At 37.2% G+C, this 19,158-nt stretch overlaps 1 protein-coding gene across 1 annotated transcript in view; it reads right to left on the reverse strand.

The window, feature by feature from the left end:
• DDX10 (DEAD-box helicase 10) overlaps positions 1-19,158 on the reverse strand; it is a 273,197-nt gene that overhangs the window by 85,177 nt on the left and 168,862 nt on the right. Inside the window, exon 16 of the mRNA XM_021710807.1 lies at positions 14,637-14,693. Within this exon, the coding sequence (XP_021566482.1) occupies positions 14,637-14,693 (57 nt within the window). The remainder of the gene's footprint in view (positions 1-14,636; positions 14,694-19,158) is intronic.

Here is a 19,158-nt window from a genome sequence, read left to right on the forward strand (position 1 = left end):
CAGTTACCTCATCTGTCAAAATGTGTTGCTAATACCTACAGGTGAGGACTAAATACCATGGCTTAGCACAGGGTATGGTACACAATAGTTAAATGCAGCTATTAAAAGCAGCCCTCTGTTACAGATCTTAGTACTTCCTAAAGCGGTCAGCACCTGAAAGGTGCCAAATTTTAGAAACCTCAAGGTGACCTTTGACTCCTCTCCCCAGTCTCCCCATATCCCATTCAGTCACTAATATTTAACAGTTATACTTCTTGAATAAAATGTCTTTTTCTCATACACAGTCTTACCCAGGATTTCATATCTCAACTATTGAAATGGTCTCTTAACTGATTTCCCTAACTGCTCCAGCCCTCTCTATCCAAACACACAGTGCAAACAAAATTAATCTTATTAAGATCATACTGATATTCTGATAGTCAGTTTTCAGTTCTCAATCTCATCTCTTTGTGGTATTCAGCACTCTCGGCCAGGTTTTCCCTTCAAATCCTCTTTTCATATTTCCCTGACCAACATATCAATTTCCCGAGCTGCTTTGCATTTGCCTGTCTTTTAAACATTGCTGTTTCCAGGATTTGTGACCTGGCTCTCTCTCATTCACTCTCCTGGGTTCGCCCACCTAAATTGCAATCCTGAATCCACTACAGACACGGAGGTGTGCAACCCCTCTACACTAACATTTCTTCTTCTGTTAAATAAAGATATTAGTAACTATAACTTCAAGAACTGAAGCTGATACACTTAAAATACATTTTTTTAACCACGGAAAGATTGACACATAGAAAGCATCAAATAATGTTTCATTATTTTTTTCATTTGGCTTCAGCCATTATATACATAGACAACTCCCCAAACTTTTCTATCACAGTATTAATTACATGTACTACTCCCAAACTTCTCCGATGAGATTATTAGTTCCTCAAGAGCAGGTTAATTCTCTCTTGGCACTATGAGAACTATCACATAGCAGGCATTCAAAACAACGTGTGGAGTAAACAGATAAATCCTTTTAGGATCCACCTACCACTCAAGCTGCATCCCCCAAGTCCTCAAATTGGCATTCAAGACCTTTTCTGATTCACCAGCTGCTCCAGCTCTATCTCCTATTACTCCTTCTACATGCCAGTAAAAACTGACAGACCCTTCCAAATCATATTCATTCCCAAGCCCCAAGAAGGCCGGTCAAACCCCGTATACTGGTATGGCTCCAGTCTCCTGCTATATCTCAACCACGGCAAAGAAAGATACAGCACAGAATAAACAATTCACCAATAAAAACTGCATGGGAAGGTTAGAAAGGATATTAAAATAATAGAGAATATTCCATCAGTTCCTGAAAAAAAAGAAATCAGAATTGTAGAGCTAAAAAGGGGCCTGCAGGACATCTAGTCCAGGACACTCTGAGCCAGCACAGTTGAGAGACTGCTCAAGGCCACACCGACCTACTGCCATTGCCAGGATTAGAAATCAGGATCCCAGGATATTAGACTCTCTAGGTCAGCACTGATGCCACCTAACGCACCAAGGCCACTTTTTCCCAGTGTGGTCTCTTATAGTGCTTTCTCCTTCCTCCAATACTGAGTTGGACTCACACAGGATTTATAGGTAAACCCACCATGAAGAAGCCGAACCCTGGTGGCCCTTTGGTTTTACAAAACTCTGGGAAAAAGATCTCTCAGATGTTAATGCTCTTATATCTTAGCATTGGTTTTAGATGCTGTTCAAATTGTTTCAGGGTAAGAACAAAAGGTGCCTGCATGCATTCAAGAACAATGAAGGCCAACCAGATCTTGTCATGCTGGGTTTGTAGCTGATCTAAGAGACTAGGTTTATATTTCCCCTTAAAACTTTTAGTAGACATTCTGCCATAGCGGTGTGAGCAAAATCCAAAATGGGCACCTCGGGGTTATAAGAGGTACAGATGTGGATTCTATATCTGGATTTAGACTAGTGCATCTTAATAGGGTAATGGTAGTATCGTAATTATCTTAATGATGAATGCAATGCAACTAAGTCCCCTACCCCAAAGATTTTGATGGGGGCGAAGGTGGGGACAGAGGGAGGCAGATACATACGTGCATTATAAAACATCTTTCAATGGTTTGGATTTGTCACAATCCAGCCCTGATTAAACCACTGGTTTCGATTCTGGGTATTTTAGAGCAAGCCTGCCTAAAGAGGCAGCATATACTAATGCTGATTAACCATGGCTCACATTTTTTATAGTGATTTGCAGCTCACAGAGCCCTTACATGTTTAGTATCTTCACAAGAGCCCTGGAAGGTTGTCAGTGCAGTTATTCTACAGAAGATGAAACTGAGACTCAGAAAAAAGATGACCACCCTGTATTCCAAAACTTCCTGGCAAGACTGGCATCTGGGCCTCCCATTTTCAAACCTTACACTCTTCTGGGAGATCTTTAACAACCTAGCAGTTAATAATGAAAGCTGACTTTGAACCCCAAATCTGCACTCTAATATTACTGAAGAACTCATAATATGGACTATAATTCCAGCCATTCTAAGTTTTCTCTTTTGCTTAGAGATGACTTAATTATTTGTCCTTATTTCTTTCACTTTCTGTTTCTTCAAAGGAGTACCACAAAACACCATGTACTAGCAGTACTGAGAGGGGCTAAAATCTTAGAGTTGGATGGATGCCAAGAACTGAGATCAACAGCATTCATATTTAGAATTCAAACATGCACGACTCATGTTAAAAGAAACTCAGTGAGGCTAAAGCCCTCTGACAAAATACTTTCCAAAGAAAGTTGCATTCATTTAAATAAATAGATGAGCTTTAGAAAGAAACGAGATGACTTTATGAAATAAAAATCCGTGTGTAGCGCACGCCTGTAGTTCCAGCTACTTAGAAGGCTGAGGCAGAAGGATCGCTGGAGCCCAGCAGGTTGAGGCTGCGGTGGCCGGGAGTGGCCACTGCACTCCAGGCTGGGCGACAGAGTGAGATGCCAACTAAAAAAAAAAAAAAATCCAATGTGTCTGTAGTGAAAGGGAAAACTAATGAACATAGCCAAAATTCAAGATGGGTAAAATAAAACAATTGGTCTTAATTCTAGTAGTGATCATTTTACAGTCCAAAGACAGAAGAACCATATGATTCTTGATAAAGAAACTTCTGGATGATGTGTATCTATTGCTGCAGCATTTTCCAAGCCTAACAATTGATCTGGAACCACAAAAGACTTCTTCCTTCAAGTGAAGATAAAAATGAGGCTACATTAACAAAAAGTGCCCATTTTCCCCTTAATAAGGTTGTAAACGCTTGCTACTGGGAAAGGTATAGCCAGGTACTTAACAGATGTTCAGTAAGAACTTTTAAAACTGATGTTTGTTGGTAGATGGTGAAAGTTAAGGAATACTTAATTCATAGAAGTTGTTCATGGAAAATATCTGAATAACCAGAGTCTATTACAAGAATGAGATAAGTCTAATGAATGTGCCACCTCATGGGAAGATAATCACTTCTTTGATTAGATGATCTTTGAAGTCCTGTATCTTTCTGAATTTCTGTGGTCAATTACTACTCATATATTTTAATTTGTAAAGTTACAATAGTTACATATAGGAACCATTCATACCAATGTCTCCTTCATCATTCTTATATTCCTTTATTCTAAATAAACTCCAATTTAGCAGCTCTTAGTGCCCTATCAGATGGCACGAACAGTGGAGACCTGCACAACATTCCAAGGCCACCAAACCACCTCATAACTTATAGTAGAAAGTGTAGTACTCACTGAGAAGGGGAAGAGGTTAAAAGTCTGTGAAGAGCACAATGATTACCTGCCCCTCCCCTTATAAGGAATACCATTTTCTTTTTAATTTATACCATAGTCAAAAGAAAGTTCGTTTTCTCATTTTGGAGAAATTGTTTTGTAAGTTTTAGGAGGTAAAACATCACACTTCTTGGAACAAGGGGATTTAAAAAGAACTGTGTATTTGAAGAATATAAATTATTAATTTTCTTTCACAGCTTTCATAAAACATAGATGGCTCCAGGGACTCAGGCTCCTAATACTTCTAGAATTACAAGAATTACCCATAATACCCTATATTCCTGAAGCTACAAATTAAAACATCTAGGCTGAAAGCATATAGATCCACTCTACCCCCTTCATTTCTTGAAAACAATCTTTTAAACTGAAGTTTGGCATACATCCAGAAATGTAGACAAATGAAAAGCATATAGCTTGATGAATTTCATAAAGAAAATACACTCATGTAACTAACACCCAGATTAGGAAACCAGAACACTCTCAAGCTCTCTAGAAGCAATCCTCTGCTCCCTTCCAGTAATGACCCCTCTTTTCCCCAAAGATCACCCCACCATCCTGACTCTAACCCTAAACAGTTTTGCCTTTACAAAAAAAACAATGACAACATTATATAAATAGAATATTACAGTATTTACTCTTGTGTCTGGTTTCTTTTGTTCAGTATTATGTTGGTGAAATTTGTTCTTGTTACTGGATGTAGCAGTAACTCTTTCATAGCCATATAATAATTCATTATGTGACTATGTCACAATTGATCTACCCTACACTTTAGATTCTTATTCCCAGTCTTTGAAAACTATAGATAGTGCTGCTACAGGAACATCTTTTGGTGTGAACACATATGCATTTCTCTTGGCTATATACCTAGGAGAGAAAGTGTGGGACACAGGGTAGGTATACGCTCAGCTCTGCAGACAATGGCAAACATTTTTCCCAAGTGGCTATATTATTAATAAGGAAAAGAAAAGCTTAGTGAGTTAATATAGTTTTGAACATAAATATACACTGACTTAGGGGAAGAACCAAAGACAAATTCTGGGACTAATAATATAATATTATTCCACTGTCAACATTGTGGAGAATGTTTAGGTAATTCAAGTGAAAAGATTAATGTAAAATCTGACAGACAGAAAACAGGTAAACTCCTAAATAATACCAAAAGACCTCTGTTTATTGGGTCCTGACACAGAAATCTGAAAGGGTTTTCCCTACTGATTATATAACCTTAGCCAAGTCACTTAACTAGCTTGTCTGTGCCAAAAACTTTTTCAATTGTCAGATGACTATAATGCTTCTACTTATTTCATGAACATATTGATCAAGTAGGATAATCTTGATGAAAATATTTTGAAAGGATAGAACACTCTACATAATGTTACAGAACATTTACATATACAAAATCTACAAAATACATATTCAAGAATTCTCATCAAGTAAATGAAGCTTTGAATCTTGTAATATATCAATAATAAAGATTTAGGCAAAGGAATAAATCTTCCTGCATAAAACACTGCAGACACCTGGCTACATCTTTCTCCAAAGCAAGAAAATATAATAAAGACAAATCATTTAATGTTGATGAAAATAATAACTGTTAATAACAACAACAGTAATAAGAGAATTGAAATCGAACTTTCTAGTTGCAATATATTTTCATATATAATTCTTTAGAGGACCAAAAAAAGGTGTCAGTGAGAAAAACAAGTTCTTCCCAATAATATGTTAGGTACATGTAATTACCCCCCCCCCGGGGACAAATTATCCTAGTCACAAATTTTTAGACTCTTTGAAACACTGATTTACTATGCTCTCCAACAGAACACTTTACGGCTTAAAGGAGCAAGCAATAAAGCTTTGCTACTCTACTGCCCACACGCAACACAGCAGAGTAAAAGTTTATCCCTTTTTTCCTTATTCACAAAAAGTATTTACACTCAAAGGAGAGTCAGGAATCAGCTTTACTCCTATAACCCATCTATCTCCAAAATCAAGAATGGCCTTTAGGAATCAGTACAAAACTCATGTGTGTTTTGCTTTTACTGTGTTCTGTCTGTTTATTCCCTTTTCCCATTGGCATTTTTCTCCTTTGAGAAATAGAAGACACACAGTCTCTTCCTTTGAAGAAATAGTGGCATCCTCCTCTTTCCCATCTTTTCTTCCTCCCTGTGATTGATTTACTGTCTTATGTCCCAGATACTTAGTGTGAAGAGTATGGCTGCTTCTGCTTACATACCACTGGCAGTGTTCTCAGTCTTTTCCAAGATAGGAAGATGTTTAACATCAAACTATTTACAAGATGATAATTCTACATTGGTATATGCCATTTTTAAAAAATACAGGTCAAAAAGGTACTAAATTACTAAATTTGAATTTAGTAATACAAATTTGTTTTGTAATCTTAAAATAGCCTCTATGTACTTGTAAACAATGACAGCATATATGCATGACGCAGATAATTTATTCACAATAGAGTTAATGTTGAGTACTTATGAGAATTTTAGAAGTTTCTAGTAACAACTTGGAGGACCCACACAGATTCTTGTAGCACAAGCAGAGAAACCCTAAAACCCAGCCTTAGGGTGGCTCTCTAGTCCTATCTCTACTTTATCAGCTGAGTGACAAGATTCTGTCTGAGTTGTGAAGCAAAATATTAAGAAGGAGAAAAATATCTAGAGGCATTTTCCCATTTGTTTGATTAAGATTTTTGTAGACTATGTCAGAAATTATGATGGTGTAATTCCCCAACAGCCAGTAACAGCTTAACAGTAAAAAAAAGAGAGACTCATCATGCAGACCATTCGTTTTACATATGAATAGGGGTAAATGATTCTAAGTATGTCTCCACAAGCATGATGGTCACACACATATCCACATCCACAGTTCTCTACAAAGTAGAGTATGTAACCATTGGAATAACATCCAGTCACATAATTACCAACAGATCACCACAATTCAAATAAGCTTAATTTGTTCTGTTAGACAAGATCTGTCTATAAGCCCCCACTCTAGATTATGTGTGTGTGTGTGTGTATCTGTCCATAAAACCCCAACTCTAGTTATACATAAGCTGAATAAACATAAAGAGCATCACCCAGAATTGATTTACTCTGTTTTAGTCCATTCATTGGAATGTACCTAAATGACCACACAACTAAGTAGGGTTATCAGACCATATAATAATACAACTACTGTTTATAGCAAACAAAGGGATATATACATGCAGCATTTTTGACGACTAACACAGATGTGTTATGAGTCTGTTTTCCCAAAGTTATATTTAATTAGAACATTTTTATTGTGCAAGTTTCATAAAAGAAGCAACATTTTCTAAGCATTAGAAGAAACACCTTCTGACATCATTAAAACTCTGCCTTAAATTAATCTGGCATGACAGTGCAAGAATAAAAGTAAAAGGACTGACTTGTTTTCTGATAAATGTCTTCTTGTTCTCAGGGCTAATGGCTTGCTCTGAACAGGTTTAAGATCACCCTGAACACCTACCGCACAGATATCAGTGGTCTGAGTCAGGAGGTGGAAAGAGACCTGGAGTGCTAGTTCTTTCACACTCCAGCTATATTTCAGCAAGGTTACAATTACTTAGGCAACTCATGTTCAATGGCGCCAAATGGAATGTTCACCATGACACTGTCACCAAGGAAATTTTAGCATGATCCACCTTTTTGGTCAATCCAAAAATATTTGTAAGCAAGAAACCGGATTACAGAGTGAACTCACAACTTTCATAGGGCTTAGGTTCCAAAGTCAGCAGACAAGGTGAAAATCAACATAATCAACTTACCCTGTAATATCTCTTATATTATTTAAACAGGACCATACATATAGTTTTATATAGTCAACCACACTAAAGCTTGAGGTTCTCTCAGTTAGATAAAAGGCAGGAAGAAAAAGCAAAAACCAATATGCACCCAATAAGACAATTCACCCTTTAAGAATACATCAAATCATTAGCAAATGGGGTATGGGTCAAGCATTCTAAAGGGATCCTGAATGCCTACAGTATTTACTACAATCTACTTCAATATTAAGGACCTATAGTCTTAATACAAGTTAAAGGATCTGTTTAACACAAGATGGGAAACGAAGGGATCAGCAACTTGGAAAGGACAGGGTGTGCAGATATATCCACAATCAGGCAGAAATGTACATGCACAGATGCAGCTCGGTTGTGGGCATAGTTGCTGGATCTCAAGGAGCCTATAACTGACATAACATTAACATGCAAAAGGTTAACCTTAAGAATGATATACGTGCATTTCACTGATTCAGTCAATAAATATTCACGGAGCATCCACTAAGATGTCTAGTGATGAGAGACAATCACCAAGGAACATGCAAGAATAATAAACATGCAGTAGTGCATAAAGAAATTCCCAAGTCAGCCTGAAGGAGGCAAGAAAGGCTTCAAAATGGAAACAGTGCAAAGAGGAAAAAGCAATGAATGAAGAGAGAGCCCAGGCAGACAGAAAACTTGTGGGGAAAAAAATCAAGAAGATAGGAAAATATGGCATATTTAAGTGATCTTCATGGGCTGGAAATAATGGTAAATGAGTCATAATATTTCATTTGTAAGAAAAAACTTGCAAACTAGTGCAACCTCTTTGGAAGACAGTGTGATGATTTCTGAAAGAACTAGAAATTGACCTTCCATATGACCCAGCAATCCCCCTATTGGGAATATACCCAGAGGAACTCAAGTCATTCTACCAAAAAGATACCTGCGCATGCATGTTTGTTGCAGCTCTATTCACAATAGCAAAACATGGAACCAACCATGCTGCCCATCAAAGCTGAACTGGATTAAAAAAAAAAAAGTGGTACATTTACACAATGGAATATTATGCAGTCATAAGGAAGGACAAACATATGGACTTCACAGCAACTTGGATGGATTTAGAGTCGGTCATACTCAGTGATCTATCCACAGAAACAAAGAGCAGAGTACCATATGTTCTCACTCGGAAGCAGATGTTGAACAACTAACATAATGTAAGAAAGGGATTGGCAGTAGTGGGAAACTGCAGGAGGCGGGGGTGGAGGGAGGGGTTGGGGTTGGGGTTGGCAGTTGAGGGAAACGGCCAGGGGAAGGAGGGGCACACCTCATCAACAAGGGCACCTGCATAATGAACATTTGCATGCCTAACCCTGAATTGTACCCCACATCTTTAAAATAAAGAAAAAAAAACTACTAGAACTACTGAGGTTTCACAGTAACCAATAGGAAATTCACAATATTCTGTATCTGTCTATGATTACGCAACCAACTGTTCTGTTTCTTAAAGTACCCACCCCTAAAAGGGAACTAATTGTGAATAAGGAGAGCAATTTCAGGAGAAGAAAGTATTTACTTGAAATTGCTGCCTTACCTTTTAATACTCTCAAATGGGAATACTCTTGATTACTTTGGAAAGGACATATAGCCTATGGCTTTAGAGTCATGTAAAGCAGCATTGAGTCCTAGCTCTGCCATTTCCTATCTGTGGGATCCTAAGAAAGTTACTTAAACTTCCTAAGCTTAAATTTCCTCATCTACAAAACAGAGATAATAATACTGGTAACCTCACAGCACTGCTTGTGAGGACATGGCCATCCATGAGCCAGAAGGCATGCCTTCACCAGTAAAACGCTGCAATGAGCAGTTGGGATACAAAGACTCAAAGATGAGCAGAAGACACAGTCACGTATCCAAATCGACGCTGTAACTCTCAGAGATGTTCTATACAGAAGACCACAGGAGGACTTACAAAAGCAGAAGCCTACAATGTTTGAGAGACTCGGGAAAATCTTCATAAGAGAGACAGTCTTTTACATATGCTGAGAAGAGACCTAGGAAAGGCAAATGACTTGTCCCACACCACTCAGCAACTTTAAGACATATCCCGCTTTCTAGAGCTCAGCTCAGAGTTCTCTCCATATTCAGTGTATGTGCTATTAGTATTTTCTATGACTAGTCACTAACTCACATATCCTAGATGAGATTTGCTTTAGTAAGGAAAAAAGGAGAAAAAGCAACATATAGAAAGCATGGGAATGAGGACCAGGTAACCTGGGTGCATATACCACTTCTGTCATCTGTTAATAAGAAGCTAGGACACTGGGCAGGCAATTCACTTGCTTTTACCTTAAATTTATTTGGGTGCATTAAAAATACTAATTATATGGGCACACATTTAAAGAAAATCATTTTTCATACAAAAGCTTCCCTGGGAGCTCAATATGAATAGAGGGGGAAAAAATAGAGCTGTTCTGATTGAAGACAAAATGGGTGTTCAGAGTCCTGCCCCAAAACACTCTTGTCTCCTTGGGGATGGGGGTAGTAAAAGTGGGCAAAGCACATCCACAAAACTCCCAGTTCACTCAGTATAATACTAAAAGCCACCCAAGACCAGTGAATGCCAGACTCAGACTTGAATCTCCTGGATCAGCAAAAGTTCAAAAGAGACTCTGAAGAACAGATATGGAGTTTTTACTTTGCCAAGTAAAAATGTCTTTTTAAAAAACAATCAGTATTATTTCATACGAAAGAACATTTTAGCATCAAAAAAGGAGGAAGAACAAAATCACAAATGAATAAACTTAGCTTTGCTTTGTGAAACTAATGGTGACTACTGGTGGATCAGAGAGAAAGTCAGCACACCCCAGGAGGCCAGAATCCAGCCTAGAGTCACTCTCAGGTCATCCAAGTTCTGAAGGTATGTGACTTCTACTTCTTCGGACTCCATTCTGAGAGGGTTAACTTCAAAACTACTTTTCTGGCCGGGCTCGGTGGCTCAGCCTGTAATCCCGCGCCTTTGGGAGGCTGAGGTGAGTGAATTGCCTGAGCCCGCGGGTTCAAGACCCGCCTGGGCAGTGAGACCTCATCTCTACAATAAATCAAAAAATCAGCTGGGTGTGGTGGCGCATGCCTGTAATTCCGGCTACTCGGAAGGCTGAGGCGGAAGGATCGCTGGAGCCCAGCAGGCCGAGGCTGCGGTGGCCGTCAGCCGGGAGCGGCCACTGCACTCCAGTCTGGACGACAGAGTGAGACTCCAACTCAAAAAAAAAAAAAAAAAAAAACTACTTTTCTGTTACCTATTCCTAAGACCGTGATTTGTTAAGTAAACAAAGTAACCCAGGGTCATTGAAAATAAAAAAACAAGTGAAAATGTCTACAAAATTTCAACCTCAAAATGTATGACATCACTGTAGTTTGTTTGTTGAGTCAGGGTCTCACTCTGTCATTCAGGTTTGAGTGCAGTGGCATGATCATGGCTCATCACAGCCTCTACCTCTGAACTCAGGTGATCCTTCCATCTCAGCCTCTCAAGTAGCAGGGACTACAGGATCACATCACTATGACAGCTAGTTTTTTTATTTTGTTGTAGAGACAAGATCTCCTATTGCCCAGGCTGGTCTCGAACTCCTAGGCTCAAGCAATCTACCTGGCTTGGCCTCGCAAAGTGCTGAGATTACAGGTGTGAGCTACTGTGCCCAGCCCATTGTAGTTATTTTAGCACAACTTTCCCCACACCTAAAAAAAAAATAAGCATCATCTATAATATACTCAAAGTAACTTTTAACTAGAAAGTGTGTGTCTCTGAGTTATTTCCTATCTTGCACCTTCATAGTCAGTGTTCAATGTCATCAGAATCAAGCTTGTTTAATAAATCTTACTGTCTTTTCAAAAGCAGTATAGCACTGAGATATTTCCGAGGATCTATTTCCTTAAGTTTTATCGCTATGTTTCCTCTTTTTAACATTTCTGCAAAATCCTTCCAATGACCAGAGATTACTACAAGCACTTGTGACTATCAAAGCAACAGGAAATCTTGTTGGATAATGAGGTAAAGCTTTTATTTCCAGGATTATGTAACCTCCTTGAACCCAAAAAGCCATGTGGTCCATTGATCATTGCTACAAGTATTTTTTCAGGTCTCCGTTTAAAATCTCTAGGTTATAAAAATATATGACATCCTGTTAGCTAAAGCAGTACAGTTCATATATTTCTCTGCTAAAGAAAGTTTTGATATTCAAAAGACCTATAGCTCCTAAACCTCCTATAAGGTACCAGTCAACCTTCATAAGAGTTTCAGCTTCTTTTTTCTCTTCCATCCCTGATACTGCACATAATATATTCTAGGCAGACCTTAGATCTACCTTTTAACAAAAAGTTGTATCAGATTCCAGAGAGGTCTATTCTAACTTTATCTTACTCTATTCATACTGAAAAGAAGTTTTTCTTAGAAATATTCTCAATATTCCAAGGGAAGAGATAAGCAGTAACATCATTTCCAAAATTAAAAACTCACATTATTATTAGGGCTTCTCTTTTCTGGGAAATAAAGATAATTTCATTAACTTTCATTCAAACATTTCCCAACATTAAAAAAAAAAATACTGTACCCCTTATATTCCTCCTGCATAATAAGATGATTTGCTGCATGAAACACAAAACAAAGTAGAAAGACAGCTGTGTAAGTCCTCTCTCACACCTTCAACTTCTATGTACTGATTCTTTAAAATAGCTATAAAACAGGAAAGACTATATTTCCTGGTGAATTAAGTCCGCAAATACCATTAAGATATCCTGTAGGTCCAGAGATGAAAGTGATGCCCTAACTGGAATTGGACTAAAGTGCTTCAGAAGGCAGCATCCTCAAGTCACACAATGATTATGTTTAAACAAGAGAATCAAAGAGAAGACAAAGTTTGCTCAAAAACTAAGTCACATCTGTCGTTTAAATCACTCAGACACACACTTAGAGAAACCTGATAAATCATATCATATGCTTCTTCACACATTTTTGTCTTCACCCCTTTACCAAGTCTCCCCAAATACATTTTCTGTGTCTGTTTCCAAAAGGCACCTGAAAGCCACAAGCCTTCATTCCTGTCACTTATGCTTGAAAAGAAGCTGGGTACAAAGAGTAGTTTGAGCTAACTCCTTGGGCTCTGTCAGTCGGCCTGAACTTGTCACTGCTGCCAGTCCTCGGTGTCTTGAAGAATGTTTGAGTCCTGGCTACAAACCAGTCACTCATCGCCCTGGTAATGCCACTCTTACAAAAGCACTGCCATGTCTGAGCACTCAGACAAGGGCTATGAAATGGAGGCAGCAAAACTATTCAGAGCAATAACAGAATACAGCCTCTGTCCAGGGAAAGCTCCTGGCCGAGCAGCAGAGCCAAGTCTGCTGCAGCCTCTTCAGTCTGTTCCTAGTCCAATCCCTAGTGATTAAACAGAAATGAGACCTCTTGACAAGAGAGCCTTCTTTCTCAGATGTCCAGAGGCATACACACTGGACAAATGGGAAGCAGAGTGGGGAAATGAAGGAAAGGGTTTGGCTTGAGCTAACTTTGGAGATTGGCCCCAAAAGAAAACCTAATTCGGATGGCCTTTACCATTTTTTAATTTCCCCAGCTGATACAGTATTAAAACCAAATATACACCCCAATTTATAGTGGAATAAAAGAAGTGAGATCCAGGAGGCAGGCTCAAGAATGAGAGCAATGTCTTACAGCTGAACCCACCAGGAAAAAAATCAAGCATATAGCATCAACAAGTATAAAAATAAACCATATTTAGCAATTATACAAATATGCAAGAACACACACAAAGGAAACACGGTAACGGGCTGGGTTTTCTTTGGCTCTAGATTATATCTTTCATTTTACATTTATATATGCAGAAATGAGACCTTCTTAGTGAAATAAAATAGGTTTATTTTTATGCTGAATGTGCAATATTCATAAATATCAAATGCTTTCATTAGGCTAAAGATTTTCTTCTTAAATTTAAATCCTCCCCACTAGAGCCTCTAAACTCTAACGTCCCTGCCATGGTGGTTCCTGTCTGCACTTTAAAGCATATGCAGAAGCTACCACCTGATTTAGCAGTCAGGCTGCACACACTGGAACTCTCGTTTTCAGGCATCTTTGAAGACAGAGTGATATTTAATACTGAATATAAGCAGTCTTTTCATCTTACACTGTAGAGTAATTGCTTCCCACTTCAGAACTATAGCATGAGTTATCATCTCTGACTTGCTCTCTAAGTGCTAGGGCCAGCATGGAAAAAAAATGACAAAGAACACTATGGGCTTCCTAAGGGAGCTGGAGCTTTGCTAACCGCCAAGAAGAAATCATGACCAGTCAGACATAGCACAATGAGCTATGGCACGAGAAATAACATACGTTATTGGGTCGCAGTTCTAGGAAATCATTTCTACTAAATGTCCTCAGAACGCAGAAGCTCAACACTTCTCAGTGGCAGACACACGAGATAAAAATCACAGCTGCACATGGATAATGTTTATAACTGTACATACGTACTTGAGGAAAACTGTACATATATACTTGCTGAAAGCTGTTGTTCACAGAATACTCTAAAGATGGGAGATACAGAATACTTTCCCCCTAGATCCCAGGAGCTGAACTGATGAGTTTAGAGCGACCTATATTATCAAGCTGGGCTCATACGAGCTATAAATCCTATCAGGCGTAACTCACAGAGCAACTGTCTTTTTTATTTAATTAAAAGCCAGAAAATATAATGGAAAAAGGTGGTAGGAGTAAATGGAGCAAAGTCCAATGAGTAAAGCATCTTGAGCATTTTTCATCCTGCATTGGAGGGAACAAATGGATATGAGAGAGTAAATAACAGGCCGCGTGGATTTGAATCCAATGAGAATGTCAAGATATACAAATAAATATAAAATGCATGTTGAAAAGAGGAGGATTTAAAACCACTTTAACATCACGAACATTGTTCTTGTCAAAATACAAAATCGTTTGTCTGGTATACCTTAACAGAGCTTGGAAAAAAACATACGTATGTAAGCCCTTACCTGTGCTTGTCTCTTGTTGGCTTCTCTTCTGGCTTCTCTTTCTTTCAGTCTTTTCTCCTACAGGAAGAGGGAGAAAGTTAGCAATATACAAACTCCTATCTAAAACAGACTCTAAAACACACTACACATTCATTAGAATTTTCTTTCTTAAAGCCAGCCGATACATGACATTTATTTTTCAATAAAGATCGACTGAAAACCATGGTAGAACTGGTACAAGTATTAAAATCGTTAAGTATGTGTCAGACAGATCTGGAATCAAATCCCACTTCCTGACCATAGAGCTTGGAGCTACTTACACTTTCTCTTATTTTCTCACCTAAGAAATGGAAATAATGGGAGCACACACTTAAAGTTGATATAAGAATTATGTAAAATAACATACCTAAGTGGTTAGCACAATGTCTGATATACTACTGGTGCACAATGTCAGCTATTAGAATAAAAAGAAAGAAAAAATGCAACAATCACTATTTCTCTTGTTCTGTCTGTCAACAACTTATAGAGGATACAAAATCCTCATCCCGAGAGTTCTCAGGAATGGCAATATTCTATGAAACAAAAAACAATTCTCCTTTTAAGTATGTTATTTTATTACATTGTTTTATAATTCCCCCCATTAGTCTTCTATTGATCACAAAATCGGCAGAAAAACACAACACCAAGATTTTTTAAAGAAACAATAAGTACGTTTAAAATTAAAACCCCAAACAAAATGACCCAGCTAAAGTTGAAATAAATGCTGCCTTAAATTTTAAAAACCTACCTTCTGTTCCAAAAATAGAGTTAACAGTAAAAACGCTATTCTCAATCCTAAGTACATAGCTAACAATTTATATATTTTGAAAAATTCTGATGAACTACTAGGTCAATGTAAAAAAATGGATAAACAATAAATAATGTGTGTTTCATGAAGTAATATGAAAGTGCAATCATGATTCACTGTTATACTAGACACACATTAGCAGGAGGATGATTAGGTTTTCTAAGTCTGGGCGTACTTTCATTACCATTGGTCTTAGAATCTGGAGAAATTCATGTATGTAATTCTCCAGATTCTAAAACCAACTCTAATCCCTACTCGGAAGACAGAATGGAGGCTGTTTGGTTGCTTACAACATCAAGAAGGATAGGAATTGCTACTACACACCATGACTAGGTTTATGGACTGCTTTATGATAAAGTAGAACAAAAGGTTAAAAGTCTCAAAGAGAGTTAAACACTTATTAGTTCAAAGAGGAAAGGAGTCCACAGAGTTTACAGATTCAGCTTCTATAGCTTCTCACTGCACGACAGGAAAACTAAATTCTGAGTGAAATCAACAAAAACTCAAATTCAAATGGCTACTGTCTATGTGTCATGCCCCTAAGTAACAGATGTTAAATTACTCTGTTTCTGTGATCAGTATTATTTTTCTTCCCCAGCTTTGGAGCAAAAGTGACTTCCAAATAAAACATACAACTAACAGAGCAGGTAAATCTTAAAGGATAATTATACAAGAGAAACATTCTAAAGATTACTTGGGAGTTCCAGAAACCAAGGTCAGCGAAAGGAAAAAAAATGAAGAAAGAACAACTCAGGAAGTTTTTGGTTTGTTCACTGTCAAAGAGCTTAGTTAGAAAGAGACTGACCTCAAACTTGGGTCTCTGTGTGCCAAGTCTAATGCATTTTCTAATACAATCTAATAAAACGAAAATGTTATGGTACAGGAATTGAACATTTACAGATGTAATTTTAAAAACAAGAAAAATTATAATAACAACTAATAATATTTTAGCAAGTAGCCAAGTAAGCAATAGTTATTATCAAACTATCCCTAAATTGGTTCTCTAATGAGATGATGAGATGTTCTGTCACTATATTAAAATAAACTCAGTGTTTCCTCAGGTTGTGGGAAAAATAAGTTAATGAATGGCAGTTTCTAAACAATTTGTGCCTTGATTCTTCTTAAAAGTTAGTACTAATGACTGATTTTCTCTTAGCATTAGCAGACTACAAAATACATGAAAGTAGCAAGACAATATTAAAGAAAAAAATTAAGATAACTGATCATAATTTTGCTTAGTATGAAAGCTGGCATTAGTTCATGGAAACTTGTATTTGTAATTTTATCTCCCTTTTCTTTTCCCATATATAATAATTTTTTTTCCTGTTTTAGATACTAACATTAAACATAACAGTATGTTATTTCACAAAGATCACAATGATTTTCAGGTATTTTGCTGCTTATACTAATTTCAAGACTACAGCTATATAAAATATCAAATAACAACAGAGAGCAATAAATTACTTTCATAAAGATTTATTTGTCCATTAGCACATTACTGCTGTAGTACTTTCTTACCAGCAGTAACAGCTCAGAATTAAAAGTATCTACCATGTGCTAAGCATTTCATGTACCAGTCTTTTTTCAATTTTTTAAAACTATCTAAGAGAACTTGGAAGGTATTATTTTTCTCATTATCCAGATGAAAATAGAAGATCAAAGTAACTAAGGAACTTCCCTGATTCCACACAGTAAGTGACAGACTTGGCACTAAACTGGGCCTGTGAAGTCAATGTCCTCACTCCCTCAACTCTAGCGCACAGCTACATTACCCACTCCTCCACTAGAATGTTTGTGTAGCTTTGCCTGTTCATATGTAGTATTTTTTTTTTTTTTTTTGCCTCAGCCTTCCAAGTAGCTGGAACTACAGGCATGTACCACCACGCCCAGCTAATTATTTATTTATTTATTTATTGTTGAGACGAGGTCTTGCCAAGTTGCCTGGGCTGGTCTTGAACCCACGGGCTCAGGCAATCCACTTGCCTCCACCTTCCAAAGTGCTGGGATGCCAGGCTGAGCCACTGAGCCCGGCCCATATGTAGTATTTTTATCTTATCAATACGCTTTAGACAAATGGCGTCGCTTCTTTTTTCATTATTAATAGCCTGCTACCATATGGATCTTTTCATCCTGATAGCATCTTTCTTTCTGACAGTATTTTATGGACATTACTTAATTAATTTTTGTCAGTCTTCTGTACAGAAGAAACAGATAATTGACCACATTTAACAGTCACACAAATTTTTGTTGTAATTATTCAGTAATCAGCTTTCTCCCACCACATTAGAGTACCTGGAAATGGTACTTCAAAGTTGCAAAGAATAACCTCAATATGATCACATCAGAAAAACTCTATGCAAGTAAACATAACAATATCTTCACGAGAGGTTTTATTTAGCCATTTTAATCAGAGCAACAACAAAAAAAAATGCACTAACAATTTTCTACTTCTACAGGATTCCAGAATTCTTTATGTCATTAAAGGATAGTTTAAATTTTAGTTTTAAATTGGCTATCAGAATTCCATGTGCATGCAAATATAATAATATTTCCCTTTTCAGTTTTCTACCACGAGTTTCAGATGGATGGGGGAATATTCAAAGACTTTTGCAACATGAAACAAACATCCCCAAGACATGAAACAAATGCATTAATGACAACAAACTTTGAATACTGAGTGAAACAACAGGAAAATAATTTGAAGTGAATTATTAGAAAACTTTTCTTTCTTACCTGAAAAAGCTACATTAGTACTCTGAAAAGAAGCAAGACTAAACATTCACTTTTAAACAGAGGAGCAGAAGAAGCAGAAGCAGAATTCTAGTAATCCAAAATTTAAAAAATGGATATAGGAAAGAAAGTATACTCTTTGTTGATGTAGGAAAAAAGTAACATTTTTTAAAGGTTTATGACAAGAAGATTTATTAAAGGTAAAAGACTGGCATACAATGACTTAGGGGGAAAGTAAAATGGAATTTTATTAGATTCGGAACTGAGGTCCACCTTCTCCTTCATTATATGTGGTTCAAGTACTCTAAATCCTTCATTTTTCCTATTTCATTTTTGAGGGCATATTGGTACCAAAAGTTATATTATGCCACAAAAAAAGAAGGCAAAATTGTATCTTTAGTTCTGCCATGCTACAAAAGATTAAGTATAAGGAGAGCATGAAATTCAATAATGAAAATCAAATTCACAAGGGACAGAAAAACAGAAAATCACATTTCAAGGTACAAAATACTCCCTTTATAGATATTATACTTCTTTTGTATTCTCACACACTATAGGTCCTTAGCTTCAAGAAAACAGAGTTCCATGAAATATGAATTTCATGAGCAGTCAGGACTATGTACTTAAACCTTTTTCATTCTAGGGTGATGCTTGAAAATTTGTAGATTTGGACATACAACTCATTTCTCAGGAGGTTATGGAAGCATAACCCATTTGAATGAATCTCAAGCAATTGTGTCAGTTTGGTAAGGAATTGAGTTCTAGCTATCACACAGGGAAGAAAGGGACATGTATTTTTTACTTCGGTAGTACAAGAACCAATTTTTCAGTGATGAAAACTGGCTCAACAAAAGTGAGTAAAAGGAAGATTATGAGAATTTTTTAAGCCCTGCAAGAACAAAATCCCAGGAAACTTAAATCCTTCCCATGAACTCAAGACAACAAGGTTCTTTGATCTATGACCTA

The sequence above is a fragment of the Carlito syrichta genome, unplaced genomic scaffold (assembly GCF_000164805.1).
Source record: "Carlito syrichta isolate Samal-C Ts95f unplaced genomic scaffold, Tarsius_syrichta-2.0.1 Scaffold301555, whole genome shotgun sequence".
NCBI lineage: Eukaryota > Metazoa > Chordata > Mammalia > Primates > Tarsiidae > Carlito > Carlito syrichta.